Raw genomic sequence first — 19930 nt, 5'->3', positions numbered from 1 at the left:
TTTAGAAGTATCAGTACTTTTGCAGATTGAGCATCTCTAACCTAAAAATCCAAAATCTGAAATGTTCCAAAATCTGGAACGTTTTGAGCACCTCCATGGTGCTCAAAGGAAATGCTAATTGGAGCATTTCAGATTTTGGATTTTTGGATTAGGGATGCTCAAACTAAGTATAATGCAGATACTCCAAAATTAGAAAAAAATCTGATTTTCAAAACACTTCTGGTCCCAGGCATTTTGAATAAGGGACACCCAACCTGTATTCACTGAGGGTTTTGAGGGAGGCCATCTAATTACAACTTCCCACTTTAAAGTTTGGTGGTCGTTAACGCTAACAGTTCAATGTATCTGATGGTCAGACCCCGGGCAGCAGAAGCATATCATGCTGAAGCCCACAGAGCAGCCAAGGAGCACGGCTGTCTGAAGAGCCAGCAGAACAGGCCCTTAGTCCCTCCCGCGTTGAGTCCAGGTCCAACAGTGCCCAGAGCCCAAGGGTGAGCCCTCAATAGAGGCCTCTGCCGAGCCCCACCCATCCTACCTGTGCAGAGGCAGCACCTTTATCATGCATTTAGAAGCAATGTGTATTGATCACAGTGCAGTCCCTTAGGATGAATGCAAAAAGCACTGTGAGCATTTCAAAGCTGTGCTATAAGACTAGGTGCTTGGGAAGGGGTGGCAGGAAGGGGGATTTCTCCAATGAAAGCCCTCCAAACTATAGCTGTATCCTATGGAGCTCAGTAGCATCTTAACAGTTATGAGGGATTCCTCAATAATAAGAGTTCATAATGTTTGGTTAGCTTTTTTCTTCTCTTAAACAAATCCATGACTTTTACAACATAGTAGACCAAATAACTCTTTACTGTAGTTTTACTGACACTTTAGGAATTATATGCAGTAGTTAAGGGAGAAGGTCTGGAAGTTATACTAACTGGATTGAAATCTTTCTTCTGAAACTTGGTAATTATATGACTTCGTACCAGTTACTTAGCTTCTCTGTATTTTATTTTTGTGCTCTGTAAAACTGGAGCAATAATACTTCGTACTGTGCTGTGAATCTTCTCCAGAACAGATAACTACATGAATGGCCTTAGCAGAGAATGTGGCACCTAACTATGTGATAATTTTCAGCCTTTATTAATCTTGTCTGTTGTATTGATGATGATGATGATGATGTTACTCAGTGCTCCTGACACTGCGTCATACTTTTTCTGAATTCACCAACTGACATTTCCCAGTGACTGTAGATCTAGACTCAGTCTTGTATTGGCAGGAGGGACAGAGGGAATGCATGTGCAGGTGTCAGTCATACTCTGAGAGCTGGATCTGTTGGGTTCTTGTCTGGCCAGACCCACAGCCCTAAGATCACAGCTGCCCTCTTGACCGCGGGGTCACCCTAACTCTAGTGAATATCCCCTTCACTCTGGCTCTCATGCTTGCCTCCCAGAGCACAAGTGTCAATCCTCCAATGTTGAAGCCTCAGCAACCCTAGCCAGCCCATGCCTTTATCCCAGCAAAGCCACAGAGGCACAGTTTGTTTATATTAATAATGCTGTCATGAAGAAAAAGTGGAATCTACTTTCATATACCTTAATGAAATTGGGTTGAATGTAACTCACTTCCGGGGTATTAACGATTTAATACTGTAGAAGGCAATACTTTACAATTAGGGAGGGAGAGAATCTGTAATGGCTGGGAAATTCAGATATGCACATTTTCAGTACACCCCACCCCTTGTGATGTCAGATAATCATGGTTCCTTGGTACTCATATTTCACTAACTATCGCAGTGATGGCAAATTCTCTGTAGCAGATGCTTCAGATCGGTCTCCACTTTCATACGCCTCTTCTAGGCTTGGGGAAGGGTCCGAGCAACTTTGTATTTGTATATTTCATATTATTTTTCTTAAAAGGGGGTGCTTGAAATTGTATAAGCTAACAGCTCTGCATAATTTAGATCTGCCCCTACAAATGTATCTTTGAATTTTCCAAGTGAAAAAAGAGTTTAACAAAGAGTAATCTAGCAATATACATATTTTTAAAGTAAAAGCTACATAAAGACTGACATTACTGGGGAAGATCTGCAGGCTGTAGAAAAGTCCTGGAGATTTTTTTTCTTTTTTTAGAGAACTGTGCTTATGATACCTATTAGAAATACATAACAATTAAAACAGCACTTTCAGTTTTTTGCAGCTTTACTCTTCATAGAGTGGTTTTCTTATCCACTTAACACCCTTAGGAATAGCTACCTGATTTTCTCAAGCCATAATTACGTGTTATTTCCTGGGAAATAAATTTGATCTTGATTACAACTATGCAAGTCACATGTTTGTCATCCATATACACACATGTACTTACATTTTATTAGAAAAGAAAACATGTTATTCAATTTAAGGTCCTGGGAAAAGTTGGTAAACAGAAAAAGGGCTGGGTGTGGTGGCTCACGCCTATACTCCTAGCACTCTGGGAGGCTGAGGTGGGCAGATCGCTTGAGGCCAAGAGTTCAAGACCAGTCTGGGACACATGGCGAAACCCCATCTCTACAAAAAATTAAAAAATTAGCCAAGTGTGGTGGTGTGTGCCTGTTGTCCCCACTGTCCAGGAGGTAGAGTTGAGAGGATCACTTGAGTTCAGGAGGTTGAGGATGCAGTGAGCCGTAATCACAATTGTGCCACTGCACTCCAGCTTGGGTGACAGAGTGAGACTCTGTCTCAAAAAAAAGAAAAGAACAGGAAAGAAGGGATAACTGGAACCCTGAATTCTTATGTTTTTTTGTAAGGTACTTTGCCAGATAATGTGTTGGTAATTCTTTTCCATCAATTTTTATAAGTACTACTGATACGTTCACTTTCAGGAAATAAATTCAACCCTATCCAAAGGGATGGATTGCAGATTGCATCAGCTCTGTACTTACATAAACATATTTAAATAATTATTTTTTCTATGCAGTTTCATATTAATCAGCTGAATAGAGAATAATGTTTCTGAAAATATAAGCCTTCCCTTAATAATCAAAATGCTAAAAATAATATTGGAACCTATAATACATATTGTACATCAGCTAATAATCCAGCTGTCAAATAACCAATGGTCAGAAAAGATCACTAGAGCCTTTGGGAATCATTCAGAATTGAATTCCATATTTTAATGCTCATTAAATTGTGTAATTCCAATTCTATGCTGTAATATTGGACTATTTTTCTGACTTAAAAAAGAAGAATGCACAATTAATCAAGTCTTCTTTCTGGGCCATGGAATAATTTTGAACAGGAGATGTTAATCCTTGCTTTAAAATTAGTGTCAAAAATAGTTTTATCATGCAAATATTCTGCAAGCATATTTTCCCTTTCATGGGCATGAAAATTCACATTTGAGCCTTATAATTAAATTAACACATCAAGGGAATCGTGCGTGAAATTAGTGTTTCAAGATAAAAAGTGACTATATGGGCAATGCTTGTGTCACGCTGTCAAAAAATGGTAGTTGAACTACAGCCTTTGAACTCTCTTAATACTGTAATGATACGGTTACTTTACATTTAAATATCACTTAAAAATAGCACATACCGAGGGCAACTCTAGCAGCAGATGCATCATAATTGATCCAGAAGGACACCCACGACAGAATCGTTATCAGTATAGAGGGCATATAAGTCTGAAGAATGAAGTATCCAATGTTCCTCTTCAACCGAAAGCTCAGTGACAGTCGAGGATAGGCACCTATGGGAAACAGACAAGGATATTACACTGGAGAAACAACATGGCAGACTAAAGAGTTTGCTTTGACTTCCATAGGTCAACAACATGCAATGGAAAAGTCTGCGAATAAAGGGGTGACCCACCACCAAGCAGTTTGCTTCTGTCTGCTAGCGGTATTTATAGAAGAATTAGGAGGGGGGTGCTTTTCGGTCTGTTTATAAGATAGTGATGAGGATGCTCTTCTAAGGCTAAACGCTCGGTTGAGAACTTGGAAAAACGTATTCGTTTTTAGCTTAGAATCCAGAATAATGCCAAATACCTTGTTTATTCTTTAATGAATGATTATCCCCTTCTTCCTTGTAGACAGGGGAGATGTGGCTCAAGGCTTTACTGGGCAAGAAAGGCTTTTACCAGTTGTCCTTTCAGCCCACCTGGAGTTCAGCCCTGAATACAGATGTTGGAGGCATTGCCCCTAGAGTGACTGGGCTAGCTCAGGGGCACCCTAAGAATGAGAGAGGCAGAGAAGCAAGTCCAGTCCCGGAGAAAGCAGTGGTGCACACTGAGGGCTTCTGCTTCGGCCACAGAAGAGGCATTAACGAGAGTCTCAAAGGAGCACCTGTCTGCCTTCTTGCCCATGAGTCCCAGTGTTAATTCTCGGATGTGAACATTCCACTCAACACATTTTGGAATCCTACCACCACCACCATGACAGAGTGAGAAAATATGCCATTTATCACGCCACATTCAGTGCTATATTTGCCTTTTCTGTCTTATTTTGTTTTCCTTTCTTTTTTTTTTTTTTTTTGAGATGGAGTCTCGCTCTGTCACCCAGGCTGGAGGGCAGTGGCACGATCTTGGCTCACTGCAACCTCCACCTCCCTGGTTCAGGCGATTCTCTTGCCTCAGCCGCCCGAGTAGGTGGGACTACCGGTGCCTGCCACCATGCCCAGCTAGTTTTTTTTTTTTTTTTTTGGGTTTTTTTTTTTTTTGTATGTTTAGTAGAGACAGGGTTTCACCATATTGGCCAGACTGGTCTTGAACTCCCGACTTTGTGATCCACCCACCTCGGCCTCCCAAAGTGCTGGGATTACAGGCGTGAGCCACTGAGCCCGGCCTATTTTGCTTTTCTTAGAGCAAGGCAAGTGTCGCCTTGTTTCCCTGTTTGTTTCAATAGGCCACTTTCTCAGTTCCAATCCTACCACTCCTTGTTTTCTGGATTCTGATGGAGCTGCCTGAGGGCCAGCCAGTGAGAACCCAATGACCCTCTCTAATCAGCTCCTCTGATTGCTCCCCCACACTAGCAGGTGCCTTCTTTCTGAAGCTGCCCACACCCTAAACTCCAAGACGCCTCACCTTTCCTGATCTCCTCCTACTCCAAGCCTGGCAGGCTCCTATTCTCCTCCTGCCCCTAAATATATGCATTCTTCAGGCTTTATTCCATGTCCCTTTCTGTGTCTGTCCCCAGATTCTTCTCTTTGGCAGTCTGATTCACTCGTATGAATACTACCATTATGCAGGAGATGAACGATTTTATCTCTAGGCCTCCTACCTTAGCATCAACCACATTTGCAGCCAGGATTATATAAAAGAGAAAACAAATCACCAAACATACCCAGCACTTCAAGGCTGACAGTCTCAGAAATTTCCTCCAGTCTTTGTGTGTGTCTGTGTAGAATTTCTCTTACACAGCTCTGATCAAATGCATATATCACATGTCATCATAGTATAATAATTTTTAGAGTTGCTACAAATTATTTGTAAACACAATTTTCGATTCTTCCTAATGATCCATCAAATATCACCACAAGGACTCTATAAATACAGATTCCTGAATGCTGTAGATTTAGGTGTTTTCAATTTTTATAAAACTATAAATAGTACTCTTAAGGATATATTTGTGCAGAGCCGGTTTTCCATATTTAGACTTACTTCTTGAGGATGAATATGCCAAAGGAGGGATTGCTAGGCCAAAGGTTAAAGCTTTTGATAAATATTGTCAAATTACTTTGCAAATGTATGAAACCAATGTACGCCGCTGCCACTATCAGCAGATTAATAAAAGTGCCTAGCACACCTTGCAAATATGACATTATACATTATCTCTTATAAATAGTTTTTGCTAAATCCCTTGGGAAAACCTTGTCCTTTCAATTACTTTTTTAAAAATGGAATACTTCCTAAATGTTTGTTTGGTCTCTATATTTAATCTTGTAAGTCATCTGATTACTCATTTATTTTTCTCATTTCTGTTTCCTCTGATGGTTTTTACCTTTTCATTGCAACACTTTACATGCTAATCCTCGCTTGTATTCTCTGCGAGCATTCTCCCAGTTGCTGTTGTACACCTTGTAATGGCTTTGAGTGGAGGACACACAGATCCCTAACTTTTTGTATGCAATTACTTCTATCCATTTCACTTCTTCCCTTGTGATTGTTAAAACTTGTGTTTAGCCTTAGGTAAGTTCACAATACAGATCTACCTGCAAACCTATTTTGAGGGTTGGCAATTATTTCAGTGTTTGACATGAGGTGAAAACATACGTGGATTTTGGTTCCACAAACAGCAAACCGGTTTCTCCAACACCATCAGTAGAATGAGGCTTCCCTTCATATACATTTCACACAGTTCTGTTGTTTTTAAGACTCCGTTTCTTGTAAATGTGGATCATGGGCCTGCGCACCATGCACGGGGGCCAGACCCTCCTCGCGGGCCTCGCCCTCCTGGCTCTGGGCCTTGCGCGACTTGGGCACATTTGGGAAACATGGAAATGATGCTCACTGTCATGCCACACTCAAAATCTTCTACGGCTCATTGCTTCCCACAAACATCAAAACACGCATCCAGGAATTTCAGTTTCTCCATCTTTTCCCAAATTAACTTCAGTTTTATTTTCCACCATGTTTCTGCATTAAGTATAACATTTTTTAGTCAAAGAGGTTCTCACTGCCTCAAAATATTCATCTCTATTTCCTGCCTCTGCTGACTCACATCCCAGTTTTGAAGACGTGTCTTTCCTTATCTATACCTCAAGGTCTTGGTCAAAGCCCCATCTTCCATGAATCCTTTCTTTTTTCTCCTTCCAAATGTAAGTAATCACCCTCTTGAATTTTTTTTCTCATTCATATTATTATAATTATAAATATTTACAAAGGTAAGATCTTCCTTAATAAGCTGTACAGTCCCCAGGGCAGAATTTGTGAGGTAATTTTTTTTATATACTACAATGCCTAGGTAAATGTCAAAACCATCATAGGTTATGAATAAATACTTCTGAAGGCTGAATGAATGAAAATAGGAGTATTTAGTTTCTTTATGTGACTCTTTAGTTGAGCTTAATACACAAAAGGCTCAACATCCTTATTGAATTGTAGCTTGAAATCCCATGGTAACTTCAATATCTTTACTGAAGTAACTTCAATATTGGCTCTTAATCTGCAATTTCATGGCAACCTCAGACCTTTCTTATCACTTATTTGCTTCTCTTTGCTTCAGGTAAATCTTACTATAATCCACCATACATGGAACAGTCTCTGCATCAGTCAGGACATGTTGGCTTATGCTACAGTAACAAACAGCCCCCAAATCTCAGTAGTTTGTAACAAAAATTTTTCTTATAAAAAATATATCCACTTAGCTCCCTCTGTCTGCAACACTGTTGGCCTCTGGTAGAAGAGCTATACATACTTCCCATCATGTTTCTGTGGCCAGAGCAAGTCTCATTGCCAACTTTTATGTCAGGAGAACGGGAACGTTTAACCATCTCCCAGAGAAGAACAGCAAATATTTTTGAATGATAATGTAATTTACTATATCTTCCAACTTTCCATTTGCCAAGTCAACTTTCTTAAACATTTTCCAAAGTACATCTTCAGGGAAACTGTGGGCAGTAGAAACCACTATTGACTGCCATGACTGTACAGTCAAACAAACACTTGGACGATCATTAGGGACCTTGAAGAAGAATACAAAACTGATTTCAAAAACACATTACTCTCTGGAAATTCGCCAAGATACTCATTGACACAGAATTTGGAAGTAAGAAAATATACCATTTTCTTTTGCATTTGTTTAGCAAATACATTCTATTTGTTAAAAGTAGAATGCCTTTGGGAGGTCAAGGCAGGTGAATCGCGAGGTCAAGAGATCGAGACCATCCTGGCCAACATGGTGAAACCCCGTCTCTACTAAAAATACAAAAATTAGCCAGGCGTGGTGGCAGGTGCCTATAATCCCAGCACTCAAGAGGCTGAGGCAGGAGATCGTTTGAACCTGGGAGGCGGAGGTTGCAGTGAGCCGAAATTGAGCTACTGCACTCCAGCCTGGCGACAGAGCGAGACTCCGTCTCAAGAAAAAAAAAAAAAAAAAAAAAGGGAAAATGCCATTTCCAATCAGCAAAATGTTCCGGTATTCGGCGCATGCCCCACACATCCTAGTCTCTGAGGTGGAAACAGTAAGTGGGGCAAACAACGAAGGTGAATAAAAGCACAGTTTACCTTCCCAACTATTTATAGCTCCTGACCCATGTCAGACAGATTCATTCAGAACTGGCCTCCATAAAGCTGTGGCGTGCACTATCCTGGAGGTATAAAAATATGCTAGGGCACATGCCTAAGTGATTTAGGAGAGGTTTCACATTGTATGCACCTCTGGTGTATGAGACATTCATGGTTAAATAGGATTCCTTCAGGCAGGGATGAAGGAGAGTTTTCAAGGTAATGGACCCAGCAGAGCCATTCAAGATGCCACGAGACAGAGACCTCAGAATGTTAGTCAACCCAAGAATTATCTGACGTAATAGATCTATTCTGCTAGGCAAAGGCTTTTCCCATTTGATGTGCATCTTAAAGAGTACATAGAAGTATTTTTGTAGCTCCGGTAGACAAAGTCCTTACACTGGCAGGATGGAATGCCATGAAATAGGCGGTATCTATGTGGAAAACTCCCAAGTGATCACAGCTAGTGGCGAATAACTTGAAGTTGAGAAGTAATGAGTCAGCTGCACTAAGACATCCCTTTTAAAATGAAACAGAAGCTTGAATTTACAACTGAAATGCGCTGAAGCCCTAATGTCTGTGTGCCAATGCAGATGTGGTCAGGTCCCCAGGCAGATGCTGAGCCAACAGACAGAGGCACAGTCCCTGGGCACAAGTGCATTGTTCCAAGGCAGGGATTCCTTAGCAAAACTACCTAGTGAAGATGCTGATCCCGGCCCTTTCTCCTCAGATGCAGTTACCATTATGCCAAAAACACAGCTCTGGGTCTCTAATCCAGCCTGAATTTATATCATTCTCTAGGCATTAATATTTTTGAAGAACTCATTAAAAATGTGAACACAGAAGGTTATGCCAGCTTTGTAGAGTGCTAAGAGCCACTCAAATGCATCTGTGAACTAATAAGCTGGTATTTCAGCAACTGCAGCAGAGCTCACTTATCACATGCTCCTCTTCCCATTAAGCCGCCATGGTGAGGCACTCCCACTGCAGCCTGGGAAGCTTTGTGAGCTCTCACTTAGAGCCGTTCTGGGCCCATTATCATGCTATATGATTCATTTATTATCTATCTTTTACTTTATAATGCAGCCTAAAATTAAAAATAGTGTTTCTAATTTTTACTCCCATTACTAGTCACCTTATTATGTGTTGAAAAAATCCATTAAGAAAAGGAAATATATGAAATAGAAAAGAGAGAGAAGAAAAATGGGATTGGGGTTTAAAAAAAATTGTTTGAAATATTGTCTCAACCAGACAATGAGTCCTTTCTAATCCTCCACAGAAAAACCAGCATTGAACCACATAACAGTGCAGCAAAGAACAGGGATGTTTGTTTCAACAATCCAGCCTCTCCATTATTTGGGATACTCCTTTTTGAGAAGATTACTATCCTCTCTTTCCTTGTGTGTAAAATCAAGGCAAGAATACCATAAGTGGCAAAACATTAAATGATACTTCATAAAAATTAAAAACAGTTATGCTCCAAAGTGTACCGTCAAGACAACCTACAGAATGGGAGAAAATATTTGCAAATCATGTATCTGATAAGGAACTTATATCCAAAATACATAAAGAATGCGGCTGGTTGGGTGGCTCATGCCTGCAATCTCAGCACTTTGGGAGGCCAGGGCGGGAGGATTGCTTGAACCCAGGAGTTCAAGACCACCAGCCTGGGCAAAACAGTGAGACTCCATCTTTACAAAAAAATACAAAAATTAGCTGGGCATGGTGGCACACGCCTATAGTCCTAGGTACTTAGGAGTCTGAGATGAGAGGATCGCTTGAGCCCAGGAGATTGAGGCTGCAGTGAGCCAAGATTGTGCCACTGCACTCCAGCCCGGGCGACAGACTAAGACCCTGTCTCAAAGAAAAGAATGCTTATAAAAAAGACAAATAACTGAAATTGTTTAACTGGGAAGAGGCTTTGAATAGATATTTTTCCAAAGATAGAGAAACAGCCAAAACAGCGTATGAAAAGATGGTCAACATCATTTAGTCATAAGGGAAATGCATGTCAAGACCACAATGAGATACCACACCATACCCTATGGCCACAATAAAAAAGACAGAAAATAACTAGTGTTGGTGAGAATATGGAGAAATTGGAACCCTCCTATACTTCCCGCAGGAATATTATCAGGCCACCACTTTAGAAAATAGTCTGATAGTTCCTCAAAAGGATGTTACCCTATATGACCCAGGAATTCCACTCCTAAGTATATGAGTTAATTTCCTAAAAGAAATTAAAACATATATCTACACTAAAACTTATACCTGAATGTTCATAGCAGCCTTATAGCTAGTAGCCCAAAGGGGAGACAAGCCAAATGTTCATCAGCTGATGAACAGATAAAGAAAATGCAGTATATTTCTTCGGCAATAAAAAGGAATGAAGTACTGATTCATGGCACAACATGGATGAACCTTGAAAACATCATGCAAGTGAAAGACCAGACACGAAAGACCACACAAATGATTCCACTGATATGAAATGTACTGAAGAGACAAATCCATAGAAGGAGAAACTAGATTAGTGGTTGTCTAGGGTTGGGAGAAATGGGAAGAGACTGCTAATGGATACAGGGCTTCTTTTTGGGGTGATAAAAATATTCTAAAATTGATTTTGGTCATGGTTGGACAACTCTGCAAATATACTAAACACCACTGAATGTGCCCTTTAAATGGGTAAATTGTATGGTATGCGAATTGTATCTCAATAGATCCATTATAAGGAAAAAAAAATGTTTACTACATGTATTTTTACTGGCAATCAAATTCACATCAACTATAAGACATGCTATCTGACCCAAAGTACACACTCAATAAATACAAGTTCCTTCTTTCTTTTCTTTTTCTCCTACTTTGGTGCTTTCTCTATTCATGATTCTGTAATCAGGGATTTCACCATTGAGCACAGTTTTAAATTTTTGCTGGAGGTCTTAAAGGCAATTCAAAAGGATGAAGGTAGTTAAAAACTCTTTTTGCAAAAAAGATTTAAGGCAATGAATTTCTGAAGAAGTCTGTCTTCTGTAATGAGACATGTTTCATATGTCAGAAGCCCTTATAAAAAGTGATGTCACAGCAAAAAGAGAACCAGTTAAGCGCTGCCTTGGCCCTGGGAGTGAGCACGCTCTGGTCCAGCATTTTGGACTGAGAGATTAGGGATTGTAACCAGCTAGGAAGCACAGGTGAATTGTCTCTAAGGATCCCAGTAACAAAAGTCAATGGGGAGAAAAGAAATAGAAATTTTTCTCTGGAATTTAAGGTAAAATTAAATTACAAATAAAAGACAGATGGTAATTCTTCCTTTTAATGTTTCATCTATCTTTTCTATACCTCTAGTAGACAGTATTTATAGACTGAATGGGCAATAATTGGATCCTAGGCTTTAGTTAAGCAGACTAAAGCCTGGAGTTCACAAATGGACTCTTAAAGAGAAAGCTGAGTGCATGTATTTACAAACAGTGTGACAGGTGGACTTTTAAAAAAATTTATAATTTGTCATGATCATTAATAAGAAAATAAAGCAGTATTTTGAAAACTGATTTTTGAAAAAAAGAAAATTCACATATCTTAACTGAAATGTCTCATCATTATTCATTTTGCACCCTTCTCTTTTTCTTCCAATCTTAGCCAAAGTATTTTGAAATAAAGTCAGAATATATCACTGTCCAAATGTACCAAAGAAAAAAGGAAGAGAAAGACAAACAGCACAAAATTAAAGAAGCATATTAAATCATCTGTTCTCCACATATCTTGCGAAAATCTCAATCTTTCCGTTCAAAGACAACTCTGAAGTGACAAGTAAATTTCAGATTTGGCAAAAACTGTATATCCCACATTTTGCTGGTGAGCGGGACACATTTTCAAGACCAGTACAAAGCTGAAGTTTCAATCTGTTGATCAGTGTGTTCACAGTGATATTTGAGGAGCTCTTTGATTTTTAGCTGAATATGTTTGTTGAAATAAATTTAATTCAGTATTTCTTTTAACCTGATGCCGTAATCTGTCTGTTATGCAAGCGCTTTGCTCACGTTTTCACAGCTTGTAACTGTTACAGCCAACGGCTCAAATATCCTGACTGAGCTTTATAGTGCTTTCTTCAACAGCAGAGTATTCTGGATAAATGTTTCCTCTTTACAATGTTTTCAGAAAAATACAGAATTTCCTGAAATGAAATTTTAAAAAAGGTTTCCTAAATTTTCTTCTTTTTTACGCTCATGTATTAGTAGTGCAAATTAAATAAGAATTACATATCAAAACAACTGGAAACTTTTCTGAGAAATATAAAGAGGAGTGAAAAATAAAACATGGGTTTGGGTATTATAGAGTCTACTGAAAACGACTGGAAAAAATGGACAGAATTTAAATAAATCTGCTTGAGGATTTATTTAAATCTGGAGAGATTTAAATGGAGAGATAAAAAGCCAGTAAGAAATCTGTATCAAGATGTGAGAGAGAAAGAAAACAGAGAGAAGAGCTCCATGTTTCAGATACCTGCAGTTTTCATAAGGGAAAGATGAGAAGCTAATTAGAACATCCAAGACTCAGGGGACTAAGGGGGCAGGCACTGGACATAGAGGCCATCAAGAAGGGGGCCACATTAAACCTCCTACAGCTTGGGTTGGTTATACTTACACAGAGAGTTTTGCTCAAGATGTACAGATAAACCAGACGGACTTATGCATGTTCAAAGACTGAGCCTGAACTCAGAATTACTCATACCCTAGAAAGTAGATGAAGCTTATCCTAGACTGCTAATGCCTCCAGCTGTCTAGTAGAAGCAAGCATAGATCCTCTCTAAAAGATACACCAAAAGAGCATTTCCAGCATGAAGCCTGAGAAGAAAATGAAATGCAACATACAGAAAGAAATGAGCAAGATAGGCAGGATATGATGACAAGATCGGGTACGTGTGTAATTGGGGTTCTAGAAGAAGAGAGAACGGGGCAGAGGCAGCCCTTGAAGAGATGATGGCCAGTAATGCTCCAAACCCTCAGACACACATCCAACCAGAGATTCAAGAAGGTCCATAAACTCCAAGAAGGGCCAGGTGCAGTGACTCACAACTGCAATCCCAGCACTTTGGGAGGCTGAGGCAGGCAGATCACTTGAGGTCAGGAGTTCGAGACCAGCCTGGCCAACACAGCAAAACCCCGTCTCTACTAAAAATACAAAATTTAGCCAGGCATGGTGGCATGTGCTTGCAATTCCAGCTACTAGGGAGGCTGAGGCAGGAGAATCGCTTGAACCCAGGAGGCAGAGGTTGCTGTGAGAGGAAATCGTGCCACTGCACTCCAGCCTGGGTGACGGAGTGAGACTTTGTCTGAAAAAAACAAACAAAACAAACAAAAAACTCCAAGAAGAATAATCACAGAGAAAGCTGCAACTTGGTACATCATAATAATGCCCATGAAAACCAAAAACAAAGAGAAAAATCACAAAGTCATCTGCAGGGGGAGAAAAACAAGTTACAGTCGTGCCCCTCGTAACGACCTGTAAGTCAATGGACAGGGTCCCATAAGATTATAGGGGAGCTGAAAAATTCCTACCGCCTGGTGACATCATAGTCTGGTCCTAACAAACTTCCAGAGTGTTTGTTCTTTTCTAGCTCCCCCCAACACCTTTTTTCTGGGGAGACAGCATCTTGCAGGCTGGACTGCAGTGGTACAATCATAGCTCACTGCAGCCTCAAACTCCTGGGTTCAAGCAATCCTCCCACTTCAGCCTCCTGAATAGCTGGGACCACAGATGCTGCCACCGTGGCCTGACTAAATCTTTTATTTTTTATAGTGATGAGGTCTCACTGTGTTTCACAAGCTGGGCAGGAACCCCTGGCCTCAACTGACCCTCTTGCCTTGATCTCCCAAAGCGTTGGGATTACAGGTGTGAACCACTGTGCCCAGCCTCTAATCCCCTTTTTCGGGAATACTCTCTCAGGCTAGAAAGTCCTTCAATCTTGTTTACTAGTCACATTCTTATTAATTCAGAATACTTGTGGAAAGGAAAATAAATTAGGATAACATTTAATATTAAAATATCTTTAGAACACTGCAACTTATGCCATTTCTTCATGCACAGGTGAATTAGAATAACTTTAAAGCACAAGCTTTTGAAAGTTGGGAGATTTTGTAACTGACTGATGTGGAGCTCTTGCGCTACACCCAGTAAATGCAGGACTCAGTATGTGCTGGAAGGAAGACATGATACTGCATTCTGATAGCCCCATGGGTCTGTGAATAGTTTAAGTGTTCTGCCACATACCTGTAGTGCCTATTTTCTCCAGACATTTTTAGGATGTGTTCTACCACATACAGACTGAAAAGAAAGATGGGGATTGCACCTGGAGGAAGGTGGTTCTAAGTGCTTTCAAGTTAGTGGATTCAGGAAGTCATTCTAAGTGGCTGTGGTCCCCCACGGAAGCAGCATACCCTCTACAAACACCTCACCTGGCTTTCTAATGAGGCTGCATGAAAATGCAGTAAGAAATCCTCATAGCAGCACCCTCATGGCCATTTCTGCAACTTTCTAGGCAAAGGCTGCGTGGGCAGGATTACTCCACAGTGAGTGTGCTAGCCTCTGTTCTGAGCAGACCTTTAGCTCCTACCACTCAGGGCATGGAACACTTTGAAACCCAGTTTTAGAAGTAACATAGCATTTTTTTCAATGCCTCACAGGCCAACGTTCTTGGTTGTGGACACTATTTCTTAATGATAAGCCCAAGTTCCTGCTGGCTCTCATTTCTCCCTGAGGTAAACCTCTCAGTGCGTCTTCTCCGGAGAACGCAGGGACATCTGCAAGACCTCTTGAGGTGGAGGATAAAGTGGCACTGCATAAAAAAAGGATCTGATTGGTGTCTTAAAAATTCAGGCTTTTACATCTACTTATCATGTACTTTGGCTCTTAGGGGCTGGGGTGGAGAGGAGGGAACGTTGCTGGTGACCTTGACTGATCAATTACTTACTCAGTGACAACTGCCACACACCCAGGACACATTGGGCATTACTCAAGATGGGGGTGGGGAGAGGATGAACCACGCATGACTGACGCAGGTCCCTCCTCAGGGAGGTGTGCCCTTGCAGATGCAGGCACCGTGAGCTGTGAGCAGAGCTGGAAGGTGGTCAGTACTGCCCTGTGGAGATGCACCCCAGCCACTTAATCCAGCCTGGGGGGCTGTGCCGGGTCAAGCAGGTTGAAAAGGCTTCCCAGAGGAAGTAGCGCCAGATGAAGCCTAAGAATGAGTCGGAGCTAGCCACATGAAGGCGAAGCTGGTGGCCATGGGTCAGGAGCATTCAACCAACCCATTCACTGGCTTCATGGTTGTCATCACAGGACTGGGGTCAATTTTTATGCACTCTTTGTTCAAGCTACATGAACAGCTCTGCCTTCTCTTAGCATTTTCAACCCAGAGTTGGTGATCTCTGAAATGCTTTACATTTTACAAAGCACTTTCATTTATTATACCAATTACAATGCATAGCATTCAGTAAGCACAGTCAGCACTGCACACTGCAAAATATACATTTAGTAATTTAGTAAAAACCTGTGCAAGAACAGACTGAGGAGCAGAAGACGCCATCTCAATCTTGGGGCAGTTGATATAAAGATGACAAGGAAACCCAGGCTAAGGCAACCTTCATCAGGTAACATCAGGAGAAGATGACCATGTCTAATGGGGCAAGGCGGACTGGAGGTGGCGCAAGTTCCTGGACCACTAAGGCTGGCTGCTAACCCCAGTGGAGCGAAGGCAGCTTACTCTTGGGAGGAGAACAGCACCTACCTCCTCTGGTCATCCTCTTTCCTTCCTCTTCCTTCCTGCCTCCAAGGTCATCAATGACCTGTTGTCTGCCCAAGGATGGGAGATTCTTATGTTATCAAACATTGATTGGTGAAATTCATCCTCGGTCTTTTCAATAACCAGTCCCAGAGAGCATCTTCTTCTCAGGTGAGCCTTCCTCCCCATCAAAGCCTATCACTCTCCTTTAGATACAGAGAGGAGGGGTGTGTGTGATGTGTGAATGATAACAGCACTCCTTCAGATGATCCTGTGCTGTGAGTCTATGGCAGCACATTTTGTCACTCTAGTCACGCCCATGGAGCCAGTGCCCCTGAAGGGACTATAAGTGGATGCAGGACTCACCTGTGGCGAAGACAACATTCCTCGAGACCAGACGGTGCTCCACGATGGAGAACTGCGGGAGCTCGATCCTTTCCACTCCGGTAACAGCCTTGTCCCCGCCTCGCCAGTAAAACTCAATGTCATCCGTGGTGTAGCCATCTGCCAAGAGAGAAGCAGGGAGACAGCAAACATCACCATTTTGTATAAATGCACGGCTAAATAAACTATCATTAACATGGAGGTTGCGGCTCTGCTATGTTTTGAGTAGATTTGCTTAATGTGCTTGCCTAGGGGAAGTGTCATCAAAGAACTAACTCTCCAATATTCTCATGTGACTGCTGCCATTTTATTTGTACCAGGTTGGTACTGAAAAGTCGAGAAGCTGGGGAGAATGGGTGCTCTGACCAGAGTTCTATTTGCGAAGTGTAACTTCAGAGCTGACCCAGACACCACACAGAGATGAATTTAACTGCAATGAATAAGATAGTTTTAAGAGAATGAGAATTGAAGTATGAAGAATTCCAGAAAGGCATACTCCTCTCAAGAGCCTCTGAGAGAGTTCAAAGTTCAAATACTGAAGGTGAATTTCACCAATCAGTGGTTGATTACATGAGGTAAGCTCAGAGCAAAAGCAATGTTCTCCTTGGCATATTTGGATGGTTTTATCAGCTCTTCCTGGCCATGAAGTTTGCCAACCTTAGAAATGCCTGTTCTTGGGATATTCCTGACCCTTAGAGATGGGCATAGGTGGTCTCATCAGAAAGAACAGTGGTCGTTAGCTGGATTATAGCTCCAAATCCAGCTTTAGCACAGTGCTCATATTTACAGGGTGATTAATCATGGCTTCTTGAGGATGAGTAAGTGGGGCAATAGGTGCATTCTTACTTGTAACACCCAGGAGTCTCCTAAAACATTAGGTCAACTTTGTCAATAAGACCATTTAAAGCAGAGATTGGGAGAACAATATTATCTCAATATAAAAGACTTTTTAATTTGAATATAAAATATAAGAAAAAATATTCACTCAATATTTAATGTTAGTCAAACAAATGGACCAAAGCTGTAGGGTGGGGAAGAGTTGCTCCCCACAGCTAATGCCACCTTCCTGGTCCTACCTACTCTCCTCTCTTTAATAAAACATGCATCTTTCCACATGGTAAGTGGCAGACTCTACTTAAAACCTGCAAATGCTTCCTAGTGAAATTATTAATAGCAAAACAAGTACAAACTCCTTACAAGAACCTCAAGAACCTACAGGCCTGACCCCTGGGCCTTCAGCCCTCCTTTCTCATTCACCCAGCCAGGCCTCACTGGTCTCTTATTGCAGCTCAGACCAGCGTGCTCTGCCCAGAGCTCCTGGGTCCTGTGCAGGGACACACCTCCAGATCTTCACATAGCTCATTCTTTCCCACATTTGCACCTTGGCTGAAATAAAACCTTTTGCAGAAGCCTTCCCTGGCATTCCATCTCACAGGCAACCTCGCAATCACTCACTATGCTTTTATCAGACTTTACTTTCTTCAAAGCACTACCACTATTTGATTTTGGTCTAATGGCTTCCTGTCTTTTGTGGATTATAAGCTCCACAAAGGCAGGTGTTTTGTCTGTCATCTCTAAATATCCCTTTGCTTACAACCGTGCCTACATAGAGTTAATGTCCAGTAAGTATTTGTTGGATAAACTTTGGGTTGATGAATTTGCCCTCAAGTGTGGAAATAAAGACACCATTTTTCTTTTATCTATTCCCAATATGGAGACATGTGTAGTCAGACCAGAAGAAAATCAGGAGAATCCCTTCTTCCACTCAAATGATTAAACCATGATTCTCTGCAGAGAAGGGACCTCACACATGGAGAGAACCTCTTCTACAGCAGATCTTCCTGCTCATCATACACCACTGCCCATACACCACAGCGGCAGAGTCCTCTCTCTCAGGAGTCATGCACTGTGTGACTTGACAGTTGAAATAGGAGCTGCTGCCTTACTTAGATTCCAAATTGGCCTTCCTGAAACTTCCTCCACTGGAGTTGTGCCCTCACTGGATCTGTGCTCTCTGGCCACACTGAAGCCAGTTAACTTCTTAAGATCATCCTTCAAATACTGGGAAATCATCTTTTCCCTGAGCCTTCTGTCCTCTAAGGTAAAAGTCCCCAGAGAATTCAACTATGCATCACTTGACATGGCTTTATGTCTTTCTTATTCTGTGAAAGCACAGCTCTCGGAAAACACGACAGTGATGTAGGGTGGAAGTGAGGGGCACCATGGGGCCAGCCTCACCCAGGATCTACACTAGCCTACCACCAGTGCAGTTTCTCAATATGTTCATTCACAAAGACATTCGCTTCTTACCACAATTGTTTCAAGTGGGACTGCAAAGTCAAAGTCATTTATCCCCCTAAAATTCAGTATAAATATTGACAAGCCTAAATCCAATTGAGACTAGTTATAAACCAGTTCATAATAGACCAAGATAAGCAACAACAAAAACCATATCCTGATATGCCAGGAGGTGTAGTTTAGGTAGCAGGAGGGTCATTGTTAGATGTTATGGATGCAGCTCTCATCTCTCCTATAGGAGTACTCAATGCTGAATTATCAATAAAGCATCTGAATACTACTCAAATTGAAGAAAATTGCCGAGATGCAGAAATAGCCTGCTTGTCAAGCCGAGTTCCTGATGGGAAATGAGTTTTACTCTGACCGCCCAGGGTCCCAGCAGTGCAGCCACTCATGAGTGATGAAGCATATTGTAGGAAAATAGCATCTCGGTGTTTGCTCTCCTCTCACTGAATGGACTGAAATGAGGGGCATTTGTTTTCTTCTATTTCAGCACAGCAAACAGACTCTCTTAATCAGATTAGAATGAAGAACTCTTTTATACTGAGTCTCTCTCTCTCTCTGTGTTTCTCTCTCTGTGTCTTCCCCTCTTTCTATGTCAAAAAAATTATGGATGCCTTGAAAAAAGATGCTAAATAATGACAAAAGGATCAAAAGTACAAATAGGAGGAGAAAGAAACACAGATACGGATACACACAGCTTTCAATTTCCAGAGTGCAGTTCTGCTCATCCAGGGGGTATCTCCTGAGGTCCATCATGCATGCTGCTGTCGTGGTGATTCTGAAATACACAGGGTGAGGGAAGACATTAAAGAAGGGCTGAGAAATGTATCAGGGAGACTGCTCTTAGATAAACGAGTAAGCCCCTGTGGGAACCCTGCCCAAAGTACGCCTGGCTAAACATCATTCACTATATATAGAGAGAAACTTGAGTAAATAAGAAACTCTTTTCAGCATAATATAGACCAGATTTATCAAGAAAAAAAAAACACAAAACTTTATTTTATTATATATTTTTAATCATTTATTTTTTGATTGACATAAAAATTGTATACGTTTGTAATATACAGCATGATGTTTTGAAATATATACACACTGTGAAATAGTTAAATTGAGGTAATTAACAAATGTATTGTATCACCTATTTTTTTTTTTTTGATCGGAGTCTTGCTCTGTCGCCCAGGCTGGAGTGCACTGGCACGATCTCAGATCACTGCAAGCTCCAACTCCCAGGTTCACGCCGTTCTCCTGCCTCAGCCTCCCGAGTAGCTGGGACTACAGGCGCCCGCCA

General features: G+C 41.3%; 1 protein-coding gene across 8 annotated transcripts in view; it reads right to left on the bottom strand.

Moving 5' to 3' along the window:
• The window catches only part of GABRB3 (gamma-aminobutyric acid type A receptor subunit beta3), a 228800-nt gene that overhangs the window by 19229 nt on the left and 189641 nt on the right, over nt 1-19930 (bottom strand). For all 8 annotated transcript variants that reach the window (XM_003314571.4, XM_003314570.2, XM_054666874.2 and 5 more), the window contains 3 exons: nt 19338-19420; nt 16324-16461; nt 3561-3713 (listed from right to left, as the gene is read on the bottom strand). In XM_003314571.4, the coding sequence (XP_003314619.1) occupies nt 3561-3713; nt 16324-16461; nt 19338-19420 (374 nt within the window). The remainder of the gene's footprint in view (nt 1-3560; nt 3714-16323; nt 16462-19337; nt 19421-19930) is intronic.

Source organism: Pan troglodytes, chromosome 16 (genome assembly GCF_028858775.2).
Source record: "Pan troglodytes isolate AG18354 chromosome 16, NHGRI_mPanTro3-v2.0_pri, whole genome shotgun sequence".
NCBI classification, from domain to species: Eukaryota; Metazoa; Chordata; class Mammalia; order Primates; family Hominidae; genus Pan; species Pan troglodytes.
Note: the sequence above shows the minus strand (reverse complement) of the source record. Positions and strands in the feature narration are given on the sequence as shown.